General features: G+C 41.4%; 1 protein-coding gene across 3 annotated transcripts in view; it reads right to left on the minus strand.

Moving 5' to 3' along the window:
• The window catches only part of ERBB4 (erb-b2 receptor tyrosine kinase 4), a 660,540-nt gene that overhangs the window by 194,559 nt on the left and 453,839 nt on the right, over positions 1-12,142 (minus strand). For all 3 annotated transcript variants that reach the window (XM_068408108.1, XM_068408107.1, XM_068408106.1), the window contains exon 5: positions 4,982-5,047. In XM_068408108.1, coding sequence (XP_068264209.1) covers positions 4,982-5,047 — 66 coding nt within the window. The remainder of the gene's footprint in view (positions 1-4,981; positions 5,048-12,142) is intronic.

A 12,142-nucleotide genomic window follows, 5' to 3' on the forward strand; every position in this document is an offset into this window, starting at 1 on the left:
TGGCAGCACACACCAACACAGAAAAGAGCTTAGTGGGCTCTGAATGTTTTTTCGGACTCATATTCAAGACAGTCTGCAATGAAGGGTTTTCCCCAAAGCAAAACAAACAGAAGGCAATACTACGTATTGTTTGAAGTCTCAAAACAATCTGATTGTTCAGATTCCAATAAACATAACTGAACAGTTCAGCTTCCTGCCATCATTATCATGGGGTAACCCTATACAGAAAATGTACATAGCTGCAGTGGTTTAAAAAGATAGCAAGCTTTTTCCCAGAAAACTTTCCTCCAAACGCAATCAATTGATTTTATAGCTGTGACTCAAGACCTATCCAAAAGAGTGAAATGTAAGGTAAATATTATCCAAAATATGAAACTAAATGTTCAGGGACATGTGGCTCAAGATGATGCTGAGAGGAGAGTGGGGACAGATGGTAGGGAACTGGGCAGCAGCTGCTAACAGGCAGCGTCAACCCAGAGCAGCCCTGCTGCAACCTGAGAGAGGAGTGGAGCAACACCAACCTCCTCCTCCTCCTGCTACCTAGTGTGGACACTGTTCACAAGGGAGCTGGTGGACAGGGGTGATCAGGAGCGCTCACATCACATCCTTCTTGCAGCCCAGACACATACATGAGATCCAGGAGTTTTGGGCTGAGACCCTAGAGGAATTCTAGGTGCCAGATACTTGTTTCTTCACCGAACATAACTGTGAGGAGAGCCTTCACTAATCACAGCTGAGGGCCCAAGTTCTGAAGCAGACTTTTAAGGGTCAGCACAACTACCCACCCTGACACCTACTGACCCTTTGTGGGATCCCAAGAAATCTGAGGGTTCAGCTGCACAGAACCGTCACAGCTGGGTCTGGGACAGCAAAGGACAGTGGCAAACACCAAGGTCTTGAAAAAACATGCCATGAGTTGGGATGGGTTTCTGGGGAGTGCAGAACATCGACTGTCAATCTCTGCTAGTATTTCACTGCGATATAGCAATAAGCTGTGTTGGGGACAGGGTGGAATGGGCACTTCATATATGTGTGCAATTAATCAATCTCTCATTGTTTCCCTTAATCTTTAATTATGTCAGGGCACTACAAATCTATGAAGGAAAAAATGGGAAGTAACTGAAATCAATGAAAAAGTCTTACAAACATGCAAAGTTATTAGAGAAATACAAGGATTTTAATTAAAGATGCTGGCTCCAAGCAAAAATGCTGGGTTACCCTGATTGATCTAAGCCTGCTGGTTCAGCTCTTTCTGTCTCCCCCGCTAGTCTCCCGTTTGCCTTTTGCTGCTCTAATTGGGTACTTACTGCATCGGCATCTTCTTTTTCTCAGCAACATTAGTTGCACAAATACTGTATAAATACAATTATTCTCGGGCCAAACTCCTGTACACATACATAGTCACGGAGCATTTTACATTTGCTGAATGTTTATGTTTTGGGTTTGATTTAAAGGCTATTTGCCTTTTTTGCATTCCCTTAGTTGGGCCTATATTTTAATTTAGATTTTTCTCTTTTGTTTCAGTTACATCCTCTAGGACAAAGTGTATAACCTGTCATTTGAATAAAATAATGTATTCAATTTGTAAAAGCTTCAATTTCTTTTCATACAAAAAGTAGAAAACCACCAAACTCTTAACAGAAATCAACAGCAAAACCAGTAACCACCTAACCATAGATTTTCAAATTTGATTAGTAACTTCAAAAGCATTTGTTCTTCTGTTTTCTTAAAGGGGTTTACATTCTATTTCGTGGGTGCCCAATACTCTTTGAAAAATACATTCTTTTAAAAAGTATTTCCACATTAGCCTTTCCTGACACTGAAACAAAGAATACCATCTACCTTTTAAATGTTCAGTATTAATATTTACTAATAATTTAATTATAAAAGAAAAATGGATTGTTAATTGCATAAAACAGTACCCTGAAGTTACATCTTCTCTACCTCCTAATAGAACAGCTTATTTTAAATTTCTTATTGTTTTCTTAAATATGTAAATTTTCTTGTCACATTTAGAGAGACCTTAGTTAGATGCAGGTGGTGTTTCAGATAGAGTTAGAAGTACAGACAGACATTGCTGGAAGGCAACGTAAGAAGCTAGGTAGATGATATTCATGCAAAAAACAAAAGGATTTTGATTTTTTCCATATGTAATTTGAAATGAAAGACATGGAGTAAGATCTTTCATTTTTTATCCTTTCCCAGGAAAATAATTTAAATCTTATCTTGGGGGGGAGGCTTATTAGAATTTTTTGCCTCAGTGACTCAGTAAAAAAAAAAGAAATTATGAAAATGCAGACATACCTCTGAGTTGTTTCTAGGAACAAAATAGTTTGACGCTGGGATGTAGTACTGCTGAAGTGTTTTCCTACACGCGCTTGAAAGATATGCATCCCCAAGGTGACTACGTTAAGGTATACGCTCTGTTTTGTGATACCATTCATCCTATCTCCAGCTTGTATCTAAGAATAACTTTTATGAGCTTGAAAGCCAGGCATGTTTTTAAAGTCAGAAATGAAGGCAGCAAAAGCACGGCACCACCTGCATTTTTATGTTTTTAGTCCCTACTCATGTTCTCGGCTTCAAAGAGTTTGCAGGAAAACACATTTCGAGCAAGTGTGATGAAGAAATGCCCATTGCCAGCCTGATGTTCAGTCTCTCCCTTAAATCCTGCTGTTTACCCAAGGTGCAGCGAGGTCAGGGAGGCAAAGAGGAAGTGTCTGATATAAAATTAACTCCTGTCCTTGACAATCAGAGGCTGCAGAGTGTGCTTGAAGGTAAAAGGACATAGAGTAGCTATTTCAAATTAGAAATCTGTGATCTGTGTATCTCCCTGGAACTTAGATGGTGTATCTTTCCATAGTTTATTATTTTAAATCCACGGTTGTGCCTTAGCCTGTCCCCACTGTTTGGATTTGAGAGGGCAGTCACTGTGAAGAGAAAGATAGCTGTCACTCCTGGAGCAAACCTACCATGCAGCTCTGCTAAGCTTCTGACTTCACAACACTGCAGATAAGTTTTTCTCTCTCTGGTATTACTACATTAATCCACCAAATCAGTTCACTCATCTGAGAGCAATGCTTTGTAGAGGTTGAGACCATGGGAGCTGATCCTGCCACATGGACTTCTGCAGCCACACAGAGTCCAGTTGGACTTTCCAACTTTAGATAAGGCTGGAGTCTCTGCTTCCCGGAGCCAAGGCCTGAGCCAGGATCATACCATCCTAATATAAGTGCCAAGGTTTTAGAGTATTCTTGGGTAAGCTAACCACGTAAGGTCTGAATAACTCTACTCAAGTTTGGATGAATTACCCAGGTTCTTAGAGAGTTACTAGCTTTCATAGACAAACAGGCTTCTCATTAGGACAGAGAAAGAACCAGCGTTAATTAATTCTAACCTAACCATGATATAAAATAATGTGGTCAGCTAGGGTTTAAGTCCCTTTCCATTATCTGCTTCAGCACATAATTTTGATATAAGGAGGCCTTCTGAGCACTGTCTTCTTTGGGGCTTTCATAAGGACTGCCAGTAAAGGAAGGAGACGTACTAGCTCAATTCAGATACACAAGAATCTGTTTAGCATCACTGTACCTGGTTCATTCTACAGTTATTCCTACAACTTGTCCTAAAGCATTTTTAATCACACCTGCAGATAAAGTTCAATATGAAGCAGTAATGTAAGAACACGTTAACTTTAGTGGAGCTGTAACTTTGATCAGCTTTGCCAGAAACATCAGCTGACGCTCCTGAATGAAAACCAGCGCCTGGCAGGGCGGCAGAGCCTCTGCAGGCACACAGCTCCGTCGCCTCTGCCCCTCGCTTTGCCACGGTCAGGAGGTCAGCTTGGATTTCCTGCTTGTGCTCACTTGTAAAACGTTTATGTCAAGCTGTCTGCAATTTCTAATTTCCTCTTATCTCTTGCTCCGAGCAGTCAAAAAAAAAAAACCAAAACGGCAGAGTTGTACTGTTCCTAATATTTCCAACAAAAAAGGCAGATGCCATTGGGCTATCATCAGTTCAGAGAGTTAGTTGGTGTGCTCGCTTGATAGTGGTTAATTCGCCACAATCCCTTCCTCCTATCTTCAACTCACCAAGGAATCAAGCTCAAGCTACAGCAGTGCTCTCTGGGGGAGAGATCAGCAACCATTTCATTTCTAGGAAGAGTGGACTCCAGTAAACGCAACCAATTTACCACTCTCCCAAATTTCAAAGAAAGTTAATGTAAAGGATAGCTCTATTCCTGTAAGAAGGAAAAAAAGAAAAAACTTGTAGGAAAAGATAGCTCGCAATTATAATTGCTAATATTGCGACTGCAGTTCCAGCTCTTTAGTGCCTATCCAAAGGAGCTGAAAGCACACAAGGAAGAAACTCTCTCAGTATAGTTATTTTTTCTTCATTTTAAAGCTCTCTAAATTCAAGAGGACATAGAGACATTGTGAACAACCCTTCACTTACTACTTCCTTCACAAAACCCCCTATTATTCTCTCTTTCAGTACAACTGAAATACATTGAGTTATTATAAAGATAACAATTCTGCAAGACTACTAATATTCCCAGGCTCCCACTGAAATTAACAGAGTGTTTTGGCATTAGGAACTTTGCAGCATCAGGCTGTCATTAAAGATCTCCAACTCTGCCTTGTAGTTTTTTCTATTCCTGCAGTATTCATTTCGGTGTATTCCAAAATAACCGTCAATATTCTCAGGAGCCATGCTCCATGGTGCCGCCAAGAAGTGAAAAGAAAATTCAAGTTAGCTTAAGCGTTTTCAGAAAGCACAAGGGAGGAAAGAGAAACATAAATTCACATGGGTGAAAAAAAAGCAGATCATCTGTTGGTAAAAACATACAGAAAAAAACCTTGAAATATTTTAGAATTATACTAAAACCAGAATTTATAGTATCTCTTCACAATTACAAAAATGTAGCATCCCTGTTACATCATTTTTCAGTCCTTCATTTCTCAGACTTTTGCATACTTACAGGTCTGGCAGTGATTCTCTGTGGGTCCCCAGCATCGGCCTGTGCAGGACTTGTGGCATCGACCACCTTCAGGACAGACAGAAAGAGAGGGAGGTTAGAAATGTGGCTTCCTTTCATTTTTTCAATATCCAGCAACTGTGGAAGAGGAGGGCCCGTCTTGTCTTTGGAGGGTTTTTATGCTTTACCAAGGTTGAAACACTGCCTGTAAAAAGGCCCAGATAAATAGCCAGAATTGGTGTCAAACATATATAAAATATGGGTACTTATCTAAGCGCTTTATACCCTAAATACTTCTCTGCTATGTATAATGACTGGGACATTTTAAAACAAAAAAAAATGAACAAGCCTGGAGGACTGAGGAACAATTTCATCACCCAGTGCTATTACTGTTGCTCTCTACGTCCTATGTAAGATCCACTCATTCCTCCACAGGAGGACGGACGGCTGTGCTAGAGATAATATCTATCTATCTCATGTTCAATTTCATCTGAATAATAGGGCAATGCACTCAGTGCCTTTGATTAAAAGCCACCCCCCTCCCCTAAAAGCTTGCACAATCTTCATGTCCAATAACTTGCTAAAGGATATGCCCCCTGTGGAACCACTTAACCCCAGCGACAGCTAAGCTCACAGGAACTCTCTTTTTTTGACTGCTGGTTTTCTAGTTGCCTGTGGTTGTGCTTCTGAAGGAACCTCATGTGATGCTCTACATTGTCCTTCCACATACTGACAGGTTTAGGCCCTCAAGACAAAAGGAACTGTAGGTGCTTTCATTGTAAAATACAGATGGAGAAGGAAGAGTTACCAATGGTAGCTTTTATAAACTGTTATAAACCACCTAGCAATTACTGACTGAAACCTGCCTTGACTGAAGAGGGATACGAGTTCACATCTTCCATTTCATGGCTAAATGCTGACCACTGTGTGAGGAAATGGAAAGCACGGAGAAGAACTGGCACACCCTCCTCTGGATGCATCTTAACATTATTTGAGAAAACACTCGGATGGTCCCACACCAGTCCTGACTGCAAGCGAATGGAGACCTTACTCTGCAGCTCCCATCCAGACGTGGCCAGAGCTCTGTCACACTCCTGCTCTCAGTGCTTCTCCCTCCTGAATGCTGAACGCTCCCAGAGCACACACGGAGACCCTGCACACACTGCACCCTGTGCCCCAGCTGCTAAAACCCAGGGGTGGCAGTGCCTGAGGTGTAGGCAGCCAAGCCCTTTACACCGAGCCAGACCTGAAAGGATGAACCGAGAAACCCAACAATAGCATCGTTAAAGGCTACGCACAGTCCTTAGCGCTGCTCTTTTGACCACAGGAACCTAACCCCATCTTTGATTAAACTTTTATTCATCACTGAATACTGCTGAGATTCTATTAAGCGAATTTCCCCTTTGAACCTCATCCAAAAGCTTACTTTTCCATCCTGTATTAACAGCAGCTGCTGCTAACACTGCTCCATTACATTAAATCAAATACTTCCCACACGCCCTGATGGGAGATAGCATTGGAGAGAAATGCAAATTGTCTCTCAGCTAAGGTTGGATCACCCCAAAAAAAACCCACTGCTCTGATGCTAGCAGTGTGCTTATACCTACGAGACGTTATACAGCTGAGCAAACCCACTGTGATAGTTGTGTAAAGCTGGACCTTCTGCCACTACTTTTTCAAAGCTAGCGTTCTTCCCTCGGCAATGGCACAGCATTCATGGCGCTATTGATGATGTTGTACAGTAATTACCACACTGTATGCCAACTACCTTGTTAAAACTACCAGCTCCTTGCTGCATTCATGTTCATTTAAAGCACTTATACTCAGGAAGCGTTGTTGCTGACATCACCAGCACATAATTTGCTGTCACATTCTGCCATCTGCTTCTTTAGATCACAAATGTACTATAACTACATAATGCAAACTCATTCTGGCTGACAGGGAGGGGACTCCATCTGGCATGAATAATGCAACTTTAATCAGTAATAATGATTATTATGATTATTAAGAGACTACTGGAACCCTGTGCAGAAAGCAAATACATCCATATTGATTTATAAGAATGGAAGTTTTAAAAGAAGGTGAAGTAAACAGCAAATTAAAGGAAGAATTTTAACAGAGGAGGCTCAGCAAGATTAAGTTTGTTTGTTGGCTTTGGTGCTCATCCAAATGAATAAAAATGATCCCCAGGAAGTGGGTTTATAAACTGTGTCTCCCTGACCAACAGAAGAGTGGGAAGGAGAAAGTGTAGGGCCCCGGATGCACGTTCAGACAACCTTTCCACCACTTGCTTTGCTTGGTCCTCACCTGAGCCAGAGCATCCCTGCTGGGGGCAGCTAGGGAGGAACCACAACCCACGGACAACAGAGCCTCCTCTTGCAAGACTTTTATGCCCGATTCTGCCTAGCTGAAGGGGTCTGGACCTTAGGGAAAAGACAAAAGTCTTGCAGCTAGATGCAGCACTGCACAGATCACTTGTAACCACATATTCTTGAGGCAGAACAAGGCACCAGCTTGGCTGTTTCTTCCTCTTTCCGTCCCTGGATTCTACGCCCTTCCAAAATGTACTGTATGCACTGGGCTCTCCGCTGCAGTACGTGCAGTGAGATAACACAGAAGAAACTTCAATCACCCCTCCAACTGATCTCTAACTAGAGAGGCCACCCACACTTCTGCAAAAGCTACACTTAAAATAAAAATGTTCGTATTTGAAACTCCTAGGTGCTGAGCTGACCCTCGGTACACAACCAAAAATGTATTCAGCAAAATCTACTCCTTCTGGAAATGAAAGTGATCCAGCATCTTCAAAAATAACTTAAAGATTTTTTTTTAACTTGCACACCTGCTTCCTGGTTCATGACTTTGGCAGTGTCAGATGATCATTCACATTTAAATAGAGATATTTAACAATATAGGAAGAAAAGGCTGCCACTTTTCTTTTTTTTCTTATTGGGAACTCAAAGTATCTGCTTCATTGTTTTCACTTTTCTCAGTTGTGCGAGCACAACAAGGAGCTGAGCTTGTAGGCAGCACACCTCTGAATTGCATTGTTACATGTCCTTTTGAAGGTCAAATATACTGAGAATTAAAAACAAAAACAAAAGTCCCCCCAAATACTGTGTCTATATTGGTTTGTTTGTTTAAAAAGAAAAATAACTTTCTTTGCTCTCAGTATGAACTGGTCCAGATTCTGCCCTCGCGTAACTCAATATTTCACCTGTTTTTCCCAACTGTAATAAGGACAGATTGCTACCCATTAAAGATCAGCTCTGTAAATCTAACAAAAAAACAGTCCCATGGACATCAACATAAGTAGCCAGGAGCATAGGGAGCATTCATGTGAGGAACAGGTCTCACGATTAGATCTGTATGTCAGGCTTAAACGATAATAAATCTATTGGCCCTAAGACTGACAAGGTCTTTGAAATAATTATACTACTTCTCACAGACCTTTCTGTATATGCTGCTTAGGATTTTTAGATTGTAGTGAACCAACAGATTTAAGATTTATCAAACAATTCTTGGCATAAAATAAATTATTCTCGTTATTCCTTGCATCTCTAAAATATTCTAAAACCCTCCAACATACGGCAGTAAGGGTAAAAGAAACAACTAATGAACAAATGGCAAACCATGAAACTGGGGAAGTGTTCTTCCTTTTGTTTTGATGCAGTGGAACGTAAAGAGGTAGAACTCCTTCCTAGGATTTCCTCCACTGGTTCTTGACATAAAAAGATGCTAAGTGTGCTGAAGTCCTGGTGGCAATTGATGGGACCTAGGAACACCCAGCCGCAGTGAAACAGCACATCTGTAACAACTCATTGTATATCTTCTTATTACAATCAAACAGTGATTCAAGAATTAGCTGGAATATGGCAAAAAAAAAATTTCCTGCAGGGCTCTACCTTGCAAGCACTACCTTGCCCATTCATTTATTCCTGCACATTAGTGAAGGCACATAAGAAGGTTTTTTTTTCTTTTCTAAATGAGATACAGAGAGGAAGAACCTGGAAAAGTCTCCTGCCTCGTTACAGATGTGATGCTGGAGTACATTTCTGCTTCTGAATGGTAGCATTGTTTTGCATACGCGATGACATTTTATTCATTAGATTGCAGAGGAGGAGGGAAGGAGTTAAAAGGAGGCTTACATAATTTTTACAGGGTTTGTTATGAAATCTAAGTTTAGAAAGGGCAGGTTCCCACTGGAACATGAGAATTAATTTTGCTTTAGCAAATTCCACGCAGAAAACCAATGGCTCGTCCCCTGGGCTTGTCTTCTCTTAGCCAATACTACTGCAACAGGTCTTCGTTATAGACTCAGTGCAGAGTACCATTGTTGTAACTTCCAGGACGGAGTTTTATTTGCGGGCATACTTCTGCTCTCCCAGCTGGGGAAAGTCACCAGCAGAAAACATTTGCTCACTAGCTTGGGAAAGACCAAGGTTACTTCATCCTTGCGCTTTCCTGAGAATTGAGAAGGACTTTCCTTTGGCTCCAGACTGACTTTATTATTTCAGGAACAGTAAAACCACAAAGGATTAAGTTACTGACAAGACAAGAAAAATGAAGTCGTCCTCTTAGCTCTAAGCTCAGTGCAGTACAGAGAAGAAACACTGCTTCTTCCCCATCAGCTATGCCAGCTGCCTCAAGCAGACCTCTCTCAGTAGGAGAAGGCAAGCAAAAATAAGAGAAGAAATGGTCTCACTTTGCACAAAGCTTGCATTTACAGCTGGTTTCTAGCATGTTAATAAATAATTAATAAATAATGTTGCATATCTGCAACACGCTAATACTGAAGTGTGAATAAACACAGCCAAAATAAAGTGGCTTTGATGGTTACAAGCCATGATTATAAGCAGCCTCTTTACTTACCTAGTAGTCTAAAATAATTAACTATCAAAACATCTATAAATAATTTACTAGCTTCTGTAAGCTACTTATAAACTCATCCTTCACCTAAAAAAGTGACTCCTGCAAAAATGCTAGAGATGCCATATAGATGTTTCTAGGCATAACTGGCCCTAAGGTCCAAGAAGTTCCAAGCATACTGTGCAGTAAGAGTCCCAGTCTCCTCTTCCCATTGCTTAGATGGGACAGAAGGTTTAAACAACTTGCGCATTGTTTTTCTAGGCAGCTAGCTAAAACTCCTTAGATTTATGGATGGAGAGATAACAAAATCAAAATATAATTCAAACACTGCAGCACAGCCCTAACAAGAATTAAAGACAGTATTATTGTGATGAATTGTTCTGACTTTATCAAGCTGTAATACTTTCCCTTGTCCTTGTCTGACTATTCCTATTGTCACACATTCATTCATTCATTCACACTTCTTTGTTAAGTAAAACTCATTTTGCATTTCTATCAGCCCTGTACTAGCCTTCAGATCTCTTCTATTGATTTGAAAGTTAATTACCTGAGAGTCACACTTTTCAGGATTTCCTGTCTTCATGGCAGGAGCAACACATGTCACAAGAGAAAGCAAAACTTTCTGTAATAGAAGAAAGTGTCTTATAGAAATACCTAGTGCTCATTTTCTCTTCCTCTCTGTAGAAGCGTTATGGGACACAGTAATCTGAGCGTCAATTCCTCTACTGCTATCAACTATGCTGTTTTCACTGATGTCAGATGAGTTCACTTCAGGATGTATCACCAATAGTTTCCAACATGGGGTTAGTCCCTATAAAGTTCAGGCTTTTCTTTACCAAGCTGCACCTGCACTGATATTGTTACTCTTATAGTGGTAAATAGCAGCACTTCAACTGACCTTTCTGTCTCATAGCTATATCATTGCTTCTACCCCAAAGTCTCCATGCCCAATAGAGGTACCTTGTGCAATATTTACGGGATCCACTTTACAGTGAAATCTGCAAAGCATCAGCATTTGATGAACACCTACCACAGTGGAAAAGCACAGCACCTCTTTGTGATGCTACCACCACCCATAAGTCAAAGCTTTCTAGCACACATCCCCTAACTACCAGGCATGTGCATCTGGGGACCACTGGAGCTCAAAAAGGTGAAAGCAAACTCCCTCTAACCATCACTTTCCAATAGGACTGTCCAACTCTGCCATTCAGCACCTCTATCTTCCCCTCATCTTCCTCAGTAGATAAGAAGAGAGACGCACACAAATGGAGAGGGACTCAGGCAACAGGCCAGTCTGAAAAGAAACCGGCATGGGAAATAGGTCTGGGAAATGAAACAATCCAAGAGATACATCCTGAAAGGACAGGCACAGGAAGAGATACGGGGACAGTGCGAGGGCGAGTGAGGAGAGGAACAGAGATAAAACTTGAACCAGCACGAAGAAACAAAACCTGTAATACCAAAGGAGGATGCATTTTCTTGAGTAACGTGGGACAGAGACAACCCTTGTGCGCGCACAGGGACTGGGGATCTGCTGAGAACTGCAAAATTACCAAGTATCGCTAGATACACTGGTGGCAGACACAGTTTGATTTAAGAGAGATTGGCCACCAGAGGTAAAGAAAATAAATGGAAAGTCAAGAAGAGCATGTCAGCAGCACCAATTGGGCTCAGGCTGGTGGATTCATATCTATCACTGACAGCTCCTGAGCTGATAGGAAGCTCACTGTTAACATTACTTCAGCTGCTACAGAAAAATGTCTTCAGGCCACAGTAACGACTACAGAAAGGGACCTGAGGGGGGTAACGAAGACACCTGGTTATTTTCCTCTGCCTGGAACAGATAGCACTGGTAAGGCTGTATGACTCGATGCATTAATTGGGGGTTTACTCATCCACACAAAATAAAAACCTTCACATATGACATAGTCTAAACTTTACACTGATTAAGCAATTAGGAGCTATTAATTATCACTGCTTATAGCTGTTAGCACAGAGCAATTGTAAGTGAATTCCCCCCACTGTGGTGGTGAATTAGTGCCATATCAGTATCAAATGCTTTTCTGAGCACACACAGAGGGATCCTGAGCAAACGGGGAGATGCAGCCAGAAGGATAGGTCAAGCCATACCTGCTGCTTGGCAGGCTCATCAGAACAACAAGCCCTCAGGAATCTTTCTTGTAATCATTACTCGTTAAAAAATATATATTCCCCTCCAGTAAGCCAGAGATACTGCCAGCCTCACACACCTGCAGCAGGACTTCTGTTCCTGAACAGCAGAGCAGCTTGGTCCCT

Source organism: Nyctibius grandis, chromosome 9, assembly GCF_013368605.1.
Source record: "Nyctibius grandis isolate bNycGra1 chromosome 9, bNycGra1.pri, whole genome shotgun sequence".
NCBI classification, from domain to species: Eukaryota; Metazoa; Chordata; class Aves; order Nyctibiiformes; family Nyctibiidae; genus Nyctibius; species Nyctibius grandis.